At 37.0% G+C, this 15,594-nt stretch overlaps 1 protein-coding gene across 2 annotated transcripts in view; it reads right to left on the minus strand.

The window, feature by feature from the left end:
- The window catches only part of SBNO1 (strawberry notch homolog 1), a 35,271-nt gene that overhangs the window by 13,216 nt on the left and 6,461 nt on the right, over positions 1-15,594 (minus strand). The window contains exons 3-20 of one of the 2 annotated variants that reach the window (XM_038187277.2): positions 15,037-15,141; positions 14,093-14,402; positions 12,340-12,381; positions 11,867-11,967; positions 10,682-10,778; positions 9,383-9,543; positions 8,639-8,772; positions 8,414-8,504; positions 7,333-7,494; positions 6,626-6,761; positions 6,445-6,550; positions 5,013-5,166; positions 3,358-3,540; positions 3,136-3,233; positions 2,384-2,535; positions 1,600-1,797; positions 1,131-1,301; positions 864-1,033 (exon numbers count right to left, since the gene is read on the minus strand). In XM_038187277.2, the coding sequence (XP_038043205.1) occupies positions 864-1,033; positions 1,131-1,301; positions 1,600-1,797; positions 2,384-2,535; positions 3,136-3,233; positions 3,358-3,540; positions 5,013-5,166; positions 6,445-6,550; positions 6,626-6,761; positions 7,333-7,494; positions 8,414-8,504; positions 8,639-8,772; positions 9,383-9,543; positions 10,682-10,778; positions 11,867-11,967; positions 12,340-12,381; positions 14,093-14,402; positions 15,037-15,141 (2,571 nt within the window). The remainder of the gene's footprint in view (positions 1-863; positions 1,034-1,130; positions 1,302-1,599; positions 1,798-2,383; positions 2,536-3,135; positions 3,234-3,357; positions 3,541-5,012; positions 5,167-6,444; positions 6,551-6,625; positions 6,762-7,332; positions 7,495-8,413; positions 8,505-8,638; positions 8,773-9,382; positions 9,544-10,681; positions 10,779-11,866; positions 11,968-12,339; positions 12,382-14,092; positions 14,403-15,036; positions 15,142-15,594) is intronic. The other variant, XM_072024417.1, reaches the window with a different exon arrangement.

Genomic DNA, 15,594 nt, shown 5'->3' on the forward strand with positions numbered 1-15,594 from the left:
ATTTTTTTTGCTTGACGTCATTATCTGCTATGTGGAACACTTATTCAGAGGTGGCTGAGGGAAATCAAAGTACGAGAACATATTTATGCAGAAACATACACTACACCACTGTCCGTAACGGATTTATTAGTCATCAAATAATTCTACAGACTACTGTTGAAGTTATGTCTTAAAAAGAAGAGTCTAATGCCTGTCAGAAGTGAAGAAACGCTGTCACATACTAAGAGCTTGCTATTTTTACTCCTGACAACAGCAACTGGGGACATATAAAAATGCTCACAACTCCAGAGGCCTCCAAAGGTACTAGGAAAATGAGCTAAAATGGTAGCTGAGATTGTCAACGATTTTAACATGGTCTTTTAAATCATGATGATGTTTCTACCTGACAAGGACAGGTAGCTTAGAGACATGTTCCTAAGATTTTTGAGAAAGAGATATGATTGCTCACCTGACTTTTCACAAAGTCGGTTTTATTATACAGGTTCTTAATCTTTATTGCTCATATATACCAGCTTCAAACTGACAACAGCTAGTTTGAACTATATACCACTTAAGAGAAACACAAACTAATGTTATTTATCTAATAAGAAACTACCACCAATCTCAGAAACAACCTGGTTATTCATCAGAGCTCTTCCCTGTATTCCAGTAAAATCTTCAAGTTTCTCCTTCATGCAGGGACATTCAGCAAAAATAAGTTACATTCTCATACCTGTGAGATGTCTAAAACTGACGATCAACTTCTCTTTTAAGATACTTAGGCAATACATAACCTTGAATGACAACAATGATTTACTGCTGCCAGATCAGTAACACAGCTGCAGTAGAAAAAAAGTCTTCTCTGAATGTAAACATCAGCCTACCTCTGCAACATTTTCAGGACCACCCAGTTCATCTATAAGCTCATCCAGTGTATTAGGTGGAAGATCTTCAGCCAGCTTTTCCAGTTTATCAAGCAGTTCTTTCTTCATTTGTTGGGCCCTTTCAACAGCATCCTGACTTGTTACAAAGCTGCTGTTTGTGTTACTGTTTGCTGAAATTTAAGAGAAAACCTTTATGATTAGAATTTCACTGCTGAATTGCTAAGTAGGTGAGCCAAACAAGTGAGTTCCAAAGAAATTTATTCTTACCTGATGTGTTGGTGCTAGAAGTAGTGGTACCAACACTGGAAGTAAAACAGCTAGGTCGTTTTGAGCCAAGACCAGAAGCTAATAAGGCACTTTGAATAGAATCCGGGTCTATACTTTTCTTCTTTTTCTTGTCTTTATTTTTTTTATGCTCTTTTCTAATTAGCCAGGGATCTAGGATTAAATAAAATATTTTCAAAAAGTTTACAAGCATTCAACAACAAAATGCATCCTTTCCTCTGAAAACCAATGTTCTTGTCACAAAAGGTGACTTACAGAAGTCTGAATTTTAGTGTGTAAAAATCTGCTGAAGAGATGCAGATCACTCTAGAATTAATTCCTGTCTCAGTAGGATTTAACTACAACCTTGTCATTCACAGTCTTATTTTTGGGTCACTGAAATATTTAAGACTTTACGCTTACTATCTGCAAGTGCAGATACTTGCTTCATGAAGCACTTAAACTGCCTTACCGTCTTCGTCATCTTCACTGGATTCATCTCTGAATGGGTTGAAGTCATCATCATCTCCAGAACTCATATATCTGAGGCTCTCATTGTCACTTTCTTCATTGTCTGAAGCATCAGATTCACTTTCACTCTCATCAGAGCTGCTACCCGCAAGGCCACCTGTTTTACGAGCTTTTTTGGCTTCTCTGCTTACTTCTTCACCTAATGCCATCACCACCCCAGGACAAAGAGGTAAAAAAAAGTTAGTTTAGACCTTGTAGTCTACTTTTGACATTTGTTTTCAACACGACAACATACAAACTGAAAAAATATTCAACATTAAAACCAAATCTGTTTAAAATAAATTTAAATTTTTTCCAGTAACCCCTCCCCCCAACACTTTTAAAATCACTTGTTTTTGGTAAAAGTATCACCAGCCTGTGGAAAGAGGGTACTACTAGGCTTCTCTTTTCTTAGTCATGAGAACAAGGAAGCAGTTATTTGCTTGACTGCATCAGGAAGTGGTCTGATATACAAGCTGCTTTGGGACACAATCCCACACTAGGTATCAGCCCAATTTTTGAATGAATAACTAAAATTTACAGATTGTATTACCTTGGCAGCAGTTTTAAGTCTATTAACAGAAATTTGTAACAGAAGTCTTAGAGACCTGTAATACACGCTCTTCCATGAATATTGGTACTGATACTTACATTCCCACAATTTATTCTTTCCCCCTCAGAGTTCTCTTTTCAGCAATTGTAAAATTGCTATTTTCACTATATTAGCGTAGCAACTCAAGCGTTACCTTTCCGCTTCTTTATTTTGTTCTCCTTGCAAGGGCTGTCTCTGGGTGAATTGTTGTTGCTTTGAGCAGTCAAGTCAATTCCCAACAAGCTAAACAGTTTCTTCCTGTCAGGAGCTGGAAAGTGCTTTTCAATAAGAGACTGGAATACTCCTCTGTTTAAGGAAAAGAAAGTTCAGTTCAATTTGCATTCATCTAAAGTAGAAACTTGTAACATTTGAACAGCTTGACTTCTGTGAAGAATTATTCCTCATGAATGCAATTACAGATGCACCCTGTATAATTATCACCCATGTTACTGTGTTTGTCACCCTCTAAAAAACAGTGGTAGGAGACATTTACTTTACAGCACTGTTACTTTTAACTCATTAAATTGGATTTTGGTGTCAAGTGTTATTGCTGCTGACATTTTCTTACTGCTCAACGTTTAAATGATAGATTAACCTAAATTATTAAGAACTTCAGCAAGGTAGTCTCAGTATTTGATCTGGCTCATCTGATAGAAGTTTTGCTGCAAATGCAGCATGCACTTGACACATCTACCCTCCCGCACACTTTGAGGTAGAACAGCACCAGCTGTTCCACCCGAAAACATCATTTAACATGGCATTAACAGAACCAGGAACTACAGAATGGCTTATATAAGTAATACTGTCAGGCTTCACATACAGGCAGCTTAAGCACAAATTGCTACATGTATTCCAGTATTCCAGTCACTTTGCTAAAGCACAGTTCTGACAAACATCATATCTTACTTTGCTGTAGAAACAAAGTCATTCAGTTCACCACCACCTTCCTCCAAAGCTTCTAGCGTCCTTGCTTCTCCTGTTGACTGCAGGCCAATAACAACACACTAAAGGACAAATTAACACAAGGTACACGTTTCAATACCAGAGTACAAAAGCATGTTGCCACCATACCTTTTAAAATATTACATATAAACAAAAATATTTAGAGGTAAGTCTTCATCAACTTACTTTCCCATTCTTGATTTCTTCCCGAGCCAGCTGCACCACCCTCTTCACTTTAGATGCTATGCAAAGGTACTTGAAAAACCTCTGATGAGCTGACCAAAATTGACCCCACATAGACTTTTTCATTCGTTGTTCTGCATCAATAAGATCAGCTGCTTGTTGAAATCTTTCTCTAGCACAGACCCACTGAAAAAGAGATTGTTAATTGCTTTATGTGTCACATTTCAAGGCTATATAGATACATTCTTTAGTATCCAAATAAAGACAGAAGAGAAGCGTAAAGTTAGGATACTACAGGACTGCAAGTCAAGAAACTCCTTGTACATCAAAGCACACAAAAAGAAAATAGTTATGGCTGAGTGAAGTCAAAATATAATTACTTTCATAATGAAAAGCAGATATTTACATTACTGCCAATGCAAACGCACAGTTTTTTCTAATTATCTACTTTCTCCATTAATATATTCAGGCTAAGAAAGTCAAGAGAACTGCCCATAATTAGGCATAAGCAACAACCAAAAAAAGAAAACTACTGCTTTCACATTTACAGTGTTTTGTTATACTCTTTAAAACTTGTCTAAGACAAGAACAGTAAAGTAAGACTTTTGCATGCTTTTAAGTAAGCTTTGGATACGAGTCTAATGACTTTTAAACAACTTCATAAAGTACAATGCTGTTTTGAAGTTGATGTTATAGCTGTCAAAGAACAATTTTAATTATTGTAGCTATGCAACATGAATACTGAGTCATGCTTAAGCACTTATTCAGCAGGTAAAGACCCTGTTCATTTTAAACAATGTCCAAGGAACAATTAAGCTGTGTCAGGAAGTTCAGATTCCCTATTAGAAAAAAGTTCTTCACTGAGAGGATGGCAAAGCACTAGAACAAGCACCCCAGGCAGGGGATTATGGCTCTAAGCCTGTGTTCAAGAAACATTTGGACAACACTAACATATATGGCTTAACTCTTACACTGAGCTATGTAGAGTCAGGAATTGGACTCTATGATGGATCCTTTCCAACTCAGGTTATTCTCATTGTAATATTTTTTCCTAATACAGTGGTGATACTGTACAAGAATGTGTACAAATGAATGTGTTTTGTGGACAATATTAAGAACAACAAGAGATAACCAGCCAGGAAATAATAACATTAAAAGCAACGACAGCTTTGCCAATTCAGACTTGATCCACTGCATATGTAAAACTACTGTCCTGCACTGTTTAACTACAAGCACCGCTCTACCATACTGCTTCCATGAAGAAGTGTGTGCAGACTGTCTAGCACTTCTGCAGCTTGTTGTCAGCTCAGTTGCCTAAAGGGGGAGGACTGGAGCAGCTATGGCCAGCAGGAGAACAGCAACATCTAAGGCAACAATGACCAAGGTCTCTGAAGCACTGCTAGAGGTCTGTGGATCAGTCAGATATTAGAAGATGCACCCTAAACTACAGCTTTTATGACTCCAAACAAGAACTAGCAGCTTTTGCCGAAGTCTTAAATGCAAATTTTTACACTAAGATGATACACAAGTAGATGCCATTCCTGTCTTTCAACAAGCAACAGTACTATATTTCATTTCAAAAGCATTTAAGTTTAATGCAAGTAACTTGAACCTCTCAGAACTCAAGACAGGAAGCAAATTTAAAGAAGCGTTCTTACCAGTTTCACAGATTTATTGTACATTTTAACATATTCCTGTGAAAGCAGAACTTCATCAATTTTGAAAGTTACACCTGAAAAACTCAACTGTCTAGCTATGTACATTCCTCTCAGTTTCATATCCATAGCAACTATTTCCATGGCACCAACACCTCTAAAATAAAACAAAAAGTGAATGTTAGCATTTTCAAGAGCAATGATTTGTTAAAAACACAAAACAAAATTCAAGTGCTTTACAAATAAATAGCATGCTTACAAACGTGAAGGAATGTTTTCAAAATCATTAGGAGTGTTTAACTAAACAATACTAATAAATAAGGTCTTGAAATCTAGCCTCCACATAGAACTACATGAACTACATCCCTGCTCCTTGAGTACTACATGTACTCCAACGGGTATAAAACACTCAGCTACTTTTTCCCCAAAAATGACCCAGCATGCATTAGGATATCAACTCATTAACCGTAAGTGAATGATTAAATTGGTCCAAACATGTAACAATCTTTTATTGCAATTTTATAAACTCCAACGAGGATTTAAAATAATGGATACAAACTATATTAAGTTATTTTCATACCAGTATAAATCTGAATAATTAAGTTACCTAGTAACTTAAGTTCTCTTCAACAGAAACACACCTTTAGCAATACCTCGAGAGCACTGAAGTCAATTGCAAAGCTAAGCTACTCACAAGCTTGGGCCTGTAATTTCATTATTGCTCGTTTGATGCATACTCAGTAATAAAGTAGAGACTCCACTTGCACAGTCTAGAAAAAGCATGCATCATGTAGATGGTATGTGAGAAGATGCATACTAAGCCCTATTGTAGCATTTTGAAGTGTTCAAAAATCCTTGTCAAGTAGGCAAAAACAGAATATATTAAAATGCTCACCTACCAAAGAATGCAGCAGTGGCATTATCTCCCAACCTCGCACATTTAGTTTTCTTTAAAAGGTCTAAAATACGAAGTACCTTTCAACAGCACACGTCATTTCTCTGAACTGGGTTCTTATGCCAGAAAGCATAAGAACAAGACTTCTTACTGTTAAGCTGCCTAAGCTGAGCGCATAAACATTAGAGGGCTTTTGCATATAGGGAGACACTACCTATACTGAGCACACTCAGTATACACAGTGCGTTTTCATGATTAGCAGCAAAACATTTTCACCTCATACCACCACCCACATTTTGAGAGGGCCATTCTCCTAGCCAGCTTCTAAACCTCTCAAAATCTTCTGCAAGTAAGGGAAGCATCTCATCTTTCACCACATAAGATAAATTACATTTTTGCTAGATTTAGAAGCTAGAGGCAGAAAGTCCTTAGTGACAGGATGAGTCTGGGGAGGACTGTGTGTGAGCAAAGACAAAGAAACTGGAAAGCACATTCAATCACAACCATATGTGTTCTTGCTATAGCTCTTCAAATTATTACCTTCTTTCGACAGCCTGAATAAAGTCACTGAATTCCCTAAATGGAGTTCCTTCACCCCATATTCCAAGACGGTTCATGTATGCCATATTTCTTGGCTCAGATGCACCTAGGAGAAGAACACACTTTGTACCAGTGCCAGTAAAAGCATACAAACATTTAATGCGAACCAAGTAGTACATACCTGTGGCACTAGCATAAACAACCCTAGCTTTTGGAAGTTTATTTTGAAGTTCCAGTACAGCCAGACCTGTTTTTGTCGGTTTTGATGAACCAACAGGACACAGATTCTTGGCTTTATGACACTCATCAAATACAATCTGAACCATAATTAAGGAAAAGGTTTGCTCGACTGATTTTTTTTTTTTACCTGAGAGTTAAGAAGAGAAAACAAGAAAGCCTACTAATTAGAGGTAGGTTACAAATGGTAAATTGCACTTTTTACTAGTCACATTTTACAATCAACACTTTAGGAAAAAATATTTAGCTAGTATTTAGTAGCACAACTACCCATACTCTTCAGAATTGAATCCTTCAAAGCATCATCGATACTCCCATACAAAAACACTTAGTATACTGGAGAAATGGAATATGTAAGCTTAAGATTCTTAAGTAACATTTTAATTTTGTGTTCTTTATAGAAAATGCAAAAGCTCTTCTCTTGTACAAGAGTTGTGTGTTAACAATATGATGGTCGTAGATTGCCATGAAGTTTTTTTTTGTAAGGCTTCATGTCTACTGTCAATGCATGAATGCAATTCATTATTGTGTGACAGTACTGTGAGAAAGAACAAATACAGAAGTACCAGAAAATAAAAAAAAACAGGATTGTCTTTAAGGATGTGCGCTGAAACAACAGCTTTGTTACAACCAACTTCAGAAAAAGGATACAACTCCATCAAAGTCTTCACCACACCAGTGAAGAAGCTGCTTTAATCTGGTCTTGTATTTACCACCAGACTGACTTTCACCAATAAGAGAGGAATATGTGGCAAAAATGACACCCTTCTTCACGCTTCCATTGTGTTTGGAAGAAATCTTCCCATACTTGAACTGCCGTAGAGATAAGAAATCAATTATTCAAAGGATTCCTCCTCAGAACCATCTACCATATGACTAAGGCATGCTGGTGGTCTTAACTTTATGGCTTGTACACTTTGAAACCCCTAGACCCTACATCATGCTTAGGGTATATCTGGCTTATGGGAAGTTGGTTAAGAGGTTTTACAGCACTCTGCTTATACATATACTTAAGAAAGACTAGATCTGAGGCCTCAAAGATTAACAGCCAAGTTCTTCAACTTGATGGTTTTCTTAGCTTAAATACAATTAACATTTTTGTTCTGATGCATTGCTTAAAGCTATTTAGAGAGTGTATTTATTGCTGCTACTATAACTGACAATTTCTAGAAGCTTTACTGTATTTTAGAAAAAAAGCAAGAATACTAACTCAAAAGGAATTTTAAGTTCAGACAGGGAACTCAACCAGTAATCACACTTCACAATTTATGTAAGTGGCTAATCCTAAGCAGACAGCACAGAAAATAACTTCACGCGTTGCTGCCATTTTAATACATTCCGAGAAAGTCTATTATACAATAATTACACACAAAGTGTACTACATACAAACTCTGCACTGGTGGTGTAAAAATGAAAACATGCTACAAAGTCTAAAAGATTTAAGGATTATTTCAACTTCTAGAAGATACTCTATTAGTAGTATCAGTAGTAGTTTGAATAATAATGTTTAAAAGTCGTATGCTAAGATTTAATCCTACAAGGGGCCTATTTACATGATTATCTTAAAGCACTGCATGGTTCTCACAAGATTAAGGCCTGTCAAACAAGACCTAGACAGCAGTTTTATTGAAATTAGTACATTCTTGCTCTTAAAACAGTTAACATGCATAACTTGTCACACAAGCGTACCTAAAGTTTTGCCTCAACTGTACATAGTAAAAAGTTTCCACACCTTGTTTAATGAATGAACCAAAATGTTTTTTGCTCCAATATCTCTCAAGTCTCTTTCAGCATCGTATTTCAGATCATTCGACACGCTAAACCTGAAGATATAAAAAAGCATTTAAGTTACAGCAGTTCAAAGAGCAGTTCAAACATTTTTCAGAAGACAGATTACACTGAATTTAAGTACTATAGTCACTATAACATCTGCTCTAACAAATCCTTACACACTTACCAGACTGCTCTTTTTCTGCCTAACAAGTAATTTTCATAGATTATCCCAGCTATGGTCCTTCCTTTTCCTACACCAGCACCATCACCTATCAAGAATCCAGCTCTGTCTCCATTGGGCAGGAATGTTTCATGTTGCTGTAGGAGAAAACAAAAACTTGTACTCATTCTCCAAAACACATCACTGCGGATTGTCATAAGCAAGCCAACATAAGAAACATCCTATCGGATGAGACCAGTGGTCCACCCCACCAAGCAGTTTCTGACAAAATGAAGTTTCATTGAGGGAGAGCATACGAGCTTGACGGCTCTACATGGTTCCTGATCCCTGCCTCCTTCCCTCAGCACCTGGAACTGGAGTAGAAGATATGCATGGGTCTAGTCACTAACAGAACACTAGCAGAATTTTCTTTAAACCCTTTGATACGGTCACTGCTTACTTTGTAAAGATTCTCTTATCAGTTTCACCAAGCTCCCATTTGTGCCCATTTTGGGGAATCTGATGAATAAATCATAAATCTTGATTTTTCATCCCCCCTTTATTCTTCCGTCTTCTTCTGCCTTAGGCCCAGACTTTAAGTCTCAAATACTCAAGGGGCAACTTCTTCCTACGACCATTTTATTTGTCCTCTAACCTTCACTACCTTCCTGATTTACGGAGAGCTGCATACTCATTATCAGACATGTGCCCACTGAAGTTTTTAATACAGCAGTAAAACACGCACAAGAGACGTAACATCTAGCATACCTGGGCTGCATAAGTGATCGCTTCAAGTTGCAAAGCTGACAGCCAGCCATTATCAATTGTTTCTTCTGATATCGATGTCTGGTACCACACATCAGGAGGAGTTACACTGGATAAGGAGCTGGTTTCCACTACCGGGTCAGGATGACGTAGACCAATTTTTACTGGTTGGGAAGGTAAGGGGAGGAAGGAAGAGGATGAGAACATCATAAACAGATCCGTTGCTACAGAAAAGGTTAGTTTATTTTCTAAAACAAACTGCAGTTGACCACTGCAAAGGTTGAACTCAGGAAATACACTTCATTGTTTACTCTAAGTCATGTTAAACTATCACATACAAAGGAATATATCAACCTGGGTTTACATAACTGCAATTCGTAACTGTTTCTCTTCTAACCACTTTCCATCAATTTTAATAAAGTTATATAAAAGCTCATTGTATTGAAAATTAAAAATATTTATGTACTCAATATGTTTGAAACTGCCCTGAACTTTGCCTTCCCCAAAAAAATAGAGGCAACCTCAAATGTCAGAATCACAAAAGCAACATTCTTCTCACTATTTATACAGTGCTGTTTTTAAGTAGTACGAGAAGAGAAAAGATTTAGAACAGACATGGTTTAATTACTGACAGATATCATCCGTGACAATAAAAATTAACCATTTAGCTGCAAGCCTCACACAATTTTTTTTGCTTTACTTTTAGAGCTGATCATTAAGTAACTAGTAAATAAGATTAGACCTTTTTGTCACTAATTACAATAAAGAGGGAAAAGGAGAAAAGAGAGGAGATGGCAATTAACAGCTGTAAGAGATTTGCTTCCTTTTTAGAAGAATAAAAAGGCAATTCTAAGAAATAAAAATCAGGAACAATATAGGAAGAAAGCACTTAGGGTAAACTTCATACTGAAAGACTCAAAATGGATTTTAAGGATATTAGTGACCACTCAAACTTTTTATAAGACAAGTTCCTCTGCTGAGGCAGAAAACTTAGAGATAAAAAAAAAAAAACAACAAAAACCTTAAGAGGTAAAAAAAACCCGATTTCAGTTCAACTCTATTTATGAAACAGGCAGTGCTCAACTAACGCCTTTCTTATTAAAGAAAGGAACATTACCTTCCAAAACTAAGTGCTATAGAAGAAAAAAAATCCTAGGGAAAAAAACACCATAAATTCAGATTTTTTCTTCATTCATATAGAAACCCATAGGACTTATGGTGTATGCTATTCACTCCAGTCTAGTTACTAAAAGGTGTCAAAACTTTTCAGCATTTTAATGCAATTAAGCTTTTAGGTCATACATTTTATTGGCATATACTCAGCGTAAGTTTCTGCATGGCCCATTTCTTCTTCATCTTCTTCCTCAGGTTCCTCCTCCTCTTTTACTGCTGGCACTTTCTAGAATAGAGGAATATCTGCATTAGAGTATTAATAACGTGCTGTTTGACTATGTCCTGAAAATTAAACTGAGAAACATAATGAACATAAACTTGCACTTGACTTTCCATAGCACATGCAATAGAGCAGAAGGGCAAACTACAAAAGGAAATGTACATCTCTTAGGCTCTGAAGGTATCTTCAAACACAACATCATGGAGCTTCCTCTCCCTTACAGAGAGACTCACTACAGCATTTTAAGCCCAAGCTTAAAGAAAGAAACTTAAAGAAAACAACAAGTTAAAAAACTAACTTTCAGGTACTCCCATGAAGACTCTTCTAGTTGCACTTTCATTGCACAATTTCACACCTTCAGGGAACAGTTACAATAGTTACCACAGTTATACCCAGTATTCTCCCAAACTTGACAGTTATCCATTTTTACTGTGATTTTCATTACCGTAAATACACTAATATTTTAAAACTCTCTAGACAGCAACTCAAAGTCTTTCACAATTGATATTTAATATTTCAAAATTTGCCCAAAGAAATTTTTTGTGCCAGTTACTGAGGAGCACTGCTCATCACAATCTTCAACCCAATTCCATCAGTGAAGATGCTGAAACTCTAAAACATGTTCTGCTGCTGTAAACATCTATTAAAATTTAAGGCTATTGGATGATACTCTATTTACATCTTAAATCAAACCACCCAAAATGTCAGTCATGCTAGAGAAAGTCTCCTGGTTTCCTTGTTGCTAGCTACACAGAGATATTTAAAAGAAAAACATCTTAAAAACACACAGCAAGTGAGGTGTTTATCAGCTTTAACTGGAGCACATCCTTTCATATCCAAACAACAAGGTGCTGTTAAAGATAACTTCAAGTAATTGTCATTTGGTATGCAGGCTGCCTGGTCTACATGGCTGTTAGTTTTAGTCATCTAATCAAGTACTCTTAGTGGAGAAGCAAACCTTTTGAAGAAACAGATGCACTCAGTACAATTCTACCACAACAGGCAAATACAAGTAACCACTGAAACTAGTCACAGTTGGCTGGGGCCAATAAAATATAAACTCAATTAGCAGATTAACTACTTGTACTACTTACCATAGTAGGTGAAAAACTCCTCATTTTAATATCGTTTATCCATATTCTTGCTACCTCTTTTGTGGAAGCCTCCTTCTTCACTGCACCATTGCTTAGATCAGCTACAAAAAAAAACAACATCCGCTGTGTTTTACAGGAATTCCCTCTAAACGCTGACTCAGATTTCAACACTTCTCTTCCAGCTCATTAACAGAGAAGGACACTATTGTTCAGTAGGACACAGGTGCTTCATAACGCTATCATTATTTATGTCCAAAAATAATGTATCCAAGCACACAAGGATTAAGTTCCACTACTACTTAAGATTTCCCATGCAATACCATCACATCTGACACAGGTGTGCATTAGTTTCAAAATAAAGAAAGAAACCTTCACCAAATCTAGATACAATATTTAGAAGTACTCCACCTTGTGAACTTCTGGAGTTTAACAACAAACCAGAAAGCCCCATGTTTCAACAGTAATGAACGTACCTGGTCTGGTGGCATTTACCACCTTAGGAACTACAATTATGTCTGAAAAAAAGAAAACCAACTTTGGTCTCGTTGTTTAGTTTATAACAGGATCCTTCAAAATGGAGATCTACTAACTTGCCTGTCCTCACCCACATTTGGCATCAACTAGCAATACGGTTCAGTACAGAATTAAAAGAAATTCACGCAAGGATACATGTAAAACAATTAAAGGAGCTATCAAGCTTCCATGAGGTTGATAGTCAATACTTGTATTAGATTTCATGCAACTGACCATAGGAAACAAAACAATTGCACAGAAACCATTTGCATCAGAAAGGCTGCATAATTTAAGTTTTTGTTTACAACCTGTAACTTCTGCTGCTTGAGTTGTATGAGAAGACCACGCTTCCTTCCACAAGCTCCTCTGCCCAGGGTTTTCTACAAGTACTTACCAATTTTTTAAAATTATTTTTGAATAATAACAAAAAAGGTCCAAAACCACAAGCACATAAATAAGACTAGAAATGTGGTTCTAGAAGTCATGTTCCCTTACTTGAGAGGATGCACATTCAACTACTTTCTGCAGCTGTGCCACTACACCACCTATGGGGTCTTGTTACTTCCTCATTATTTACATGCTTCTGTGAGCTTTCATTTAGTACAAAGAGACTGAGATCCTATAAAACTCTTTCCTGTTCTCCCTCACTGCTTTTCCTGCCTCCCACCCCTCAACTTCAGTTGTTTTTTCAAGTTCAATTCAAGAACAGTGAGCAAAGAGGAACATTCTTGTTTCCATCCTCACAGCTGGCTTCATTTAGAGTGCATTCTACCTGCATATGAAAAAAGGCATACTTTCATCTCTGCCTATAAAAATTAGCAACATTTATTTCAGAGACAATGATAATATAGTAACACAGAAGAAGCCCGTGTACTTCTCAGGAAAAGCAGCAATAGAGCTATTTTCAAACTGAAGTAGCCTAATCTTACCTCATGCTAAAATCAGAATAATTCAAAAGAATGAAACCAGTATGTTTCGTGCAATACTTTAGACATCAAATTGCAATTTAAAAATACACATGCACGCAGTTTTTCCCCTTTTATTTAAGCTAATCGTGTTAGTTAACTACATGTTAGAAATAGCATACAAGAAAAGACTATGAAAGGTATCACAAGGTGAAGATTTAGAGCGTGCTAACAAAATACTTCTGGCACGTAACACCATCTTTAAGCGGTAACATGGAAGCAAACAGCAAGTTTTTAGCACATTTTCTTAACACAACAGGTCTGATGCTTCCCATGGAATTTACAGGGCTACCAAGATTCTCCTTTCTTGGGAGATACTTTAGAGAAACACCGTATGATAGGAGTACTACAGATCTGTTTTGGAAGATGCAAGAGAACAAGCCCATCTGTTGTAGTTCCACAGCAAACATACAGCAGAACAAGAACTCACACAGGCTCAAGACAGCTAAGCCATCAACTTCAGTAATGCCCACAAATTAATTTTACAAATTTGCCAGCTGCATTTTAAAACATCATTTTCCCCATTCCTTACAGTAAACTGAAGGTGTTACTTCTTAAAAGCCTGTTATTTTTATTATTTCACCCCGAATTGGAGTTTGAACAGAATTTATAAGGTTTTCTGGACACTTTCATTTTACTGGGATATTCCAAAAATCAACCAAAATACAAGATGTACAAATATTTTCACACAAGATGATTTTACCATTTAACCAAAATACTGTAATTATGAAGAAAGAAGAACACTCACTTGCTGCTGTTGCCACTGGTTGGGCAATGTTAGGAGGTGGCTTCAATTTCATTAGTTCATTAAGACTATTATTCTTCAGAAGATCTTTCAGCTGAATCTGGTCCTTCGATGGTGCAGTGGTCAAGGCATTCCGTACTGCTGGTGCTGCAACTGAGGGTCGAGTAGTCGTGCTGGTCTGAATGATTTTTGCTACAGTAATAGTCTGCCTTGTGGTTGTAACAGGTGTTGTTTTTGTCATCACTATTGTAGTCCCCAAAGTTGGAAGCTGATTTATTTGATTCAGCACAAAGGTTGTGGTGGATGGTGGTTGCTACCAACAAAGAACCAGGGAGATTTTTCAGACAGCAGTGAAAAAAGCAGACTATTAGCCTTTCAGCTAGAGCACAAAAGTGACCATTTAAGAACTCTGTTAATAAGAATTGCCTTGTGGTACAACAGTCTGAGCACTAAGCGTCTTTCAAAACATTTATCACTATATTGCTGTATGTTTTTGCATTTTTTTTTTTTTTTTAAGATAAATAAATAGGATGAAGGATTAAATATCTAGGCACGAAACACAACTTCTACAGGTATAGAAACTCTAAACTGAAGAGAATTTCCAACATACAAACTATCTCCACAGTTGTGGTGCTCAGAATTATCTGCAGTTACAAAAGGTGATGCATAGCTCAGGTACAGGCTTCAAATTCACAAAGCTTTCACATACCCAGAATATGCATGCAGGGGAAGTAAAAGGCACACTGGACACCCCAAAATGTTTTTCTGCATGCTGTTTGTCTTCTTTGGTTCTCCTTGTCATAAAAATCCTATCAACCCATGGGTCTGTTCAGCTTTCACAGGCTCAAAATACATAGCACTGAGATGATGTCTAACTGGCACATTACAGTCCTACCTCTTGTATGTGTACCTTAGTGAAATGTCACAAAAAGCCCTGAAGTTCTTACCCGAACATTTAATAAGGCTGGAGTTGATACTGTCTCTGGTTCTTGTTTCACAGCAGCTGTGGCCTCGGTTTCCAAGCCTAGCTCTAATGCACTAAGTGGCACTGACTGCAGAGGGAAGAAAGAAAGTATCACTAGGTACTCAGATTAGCAGGAAATCGAATTCAAGTCTAAACACCCACCCACAAAATGAAAGTTAATGGGGAAGTCCTTAACTGAGCTTATTAACAAAGGCTGCACTGGAAACAAAGGTCATGAAGTGGTTATTTCCATCCAGAAAAGTTAAAAACCATTAGTTAACTGCAGAGACAATGTTATTAGGTCCGTGATGTCACTGACATTTTATAGGAAGCAGCCAGAGTCCAGTGATATTAAGAGTGTGGACATTTTAAGGGAGGGCAAGAAAACTCCAGTAACACAGAGTCCTCTATGGACACATGACACTACATCCCCATTTAATGTAACGAAACCAGGCAAGTTAAATATATGACTATAGTGACCTCAATAGCGTGTTTCAGATTGCGTTAGTTTAAAGTTTAAAATGATCTAACAAGTCATTTG

This window comes from Anas platyrhynchos, chromosome 16 (genome assembly GCF_047663525.1).
Source record: "Anas platyrhynchos isolate ZD024472 breed Pekin duck chromosome 16, IASCAAS_PekinDuck_T2T, whole genome shotgun sequence".
In the NCBI taxonomy this organism is placed as follows: Eukaryota; Metazoa; Chordata; class Aves; order Anseriformes; family Anatidae; genus Anas; species Anas platyrhynchos.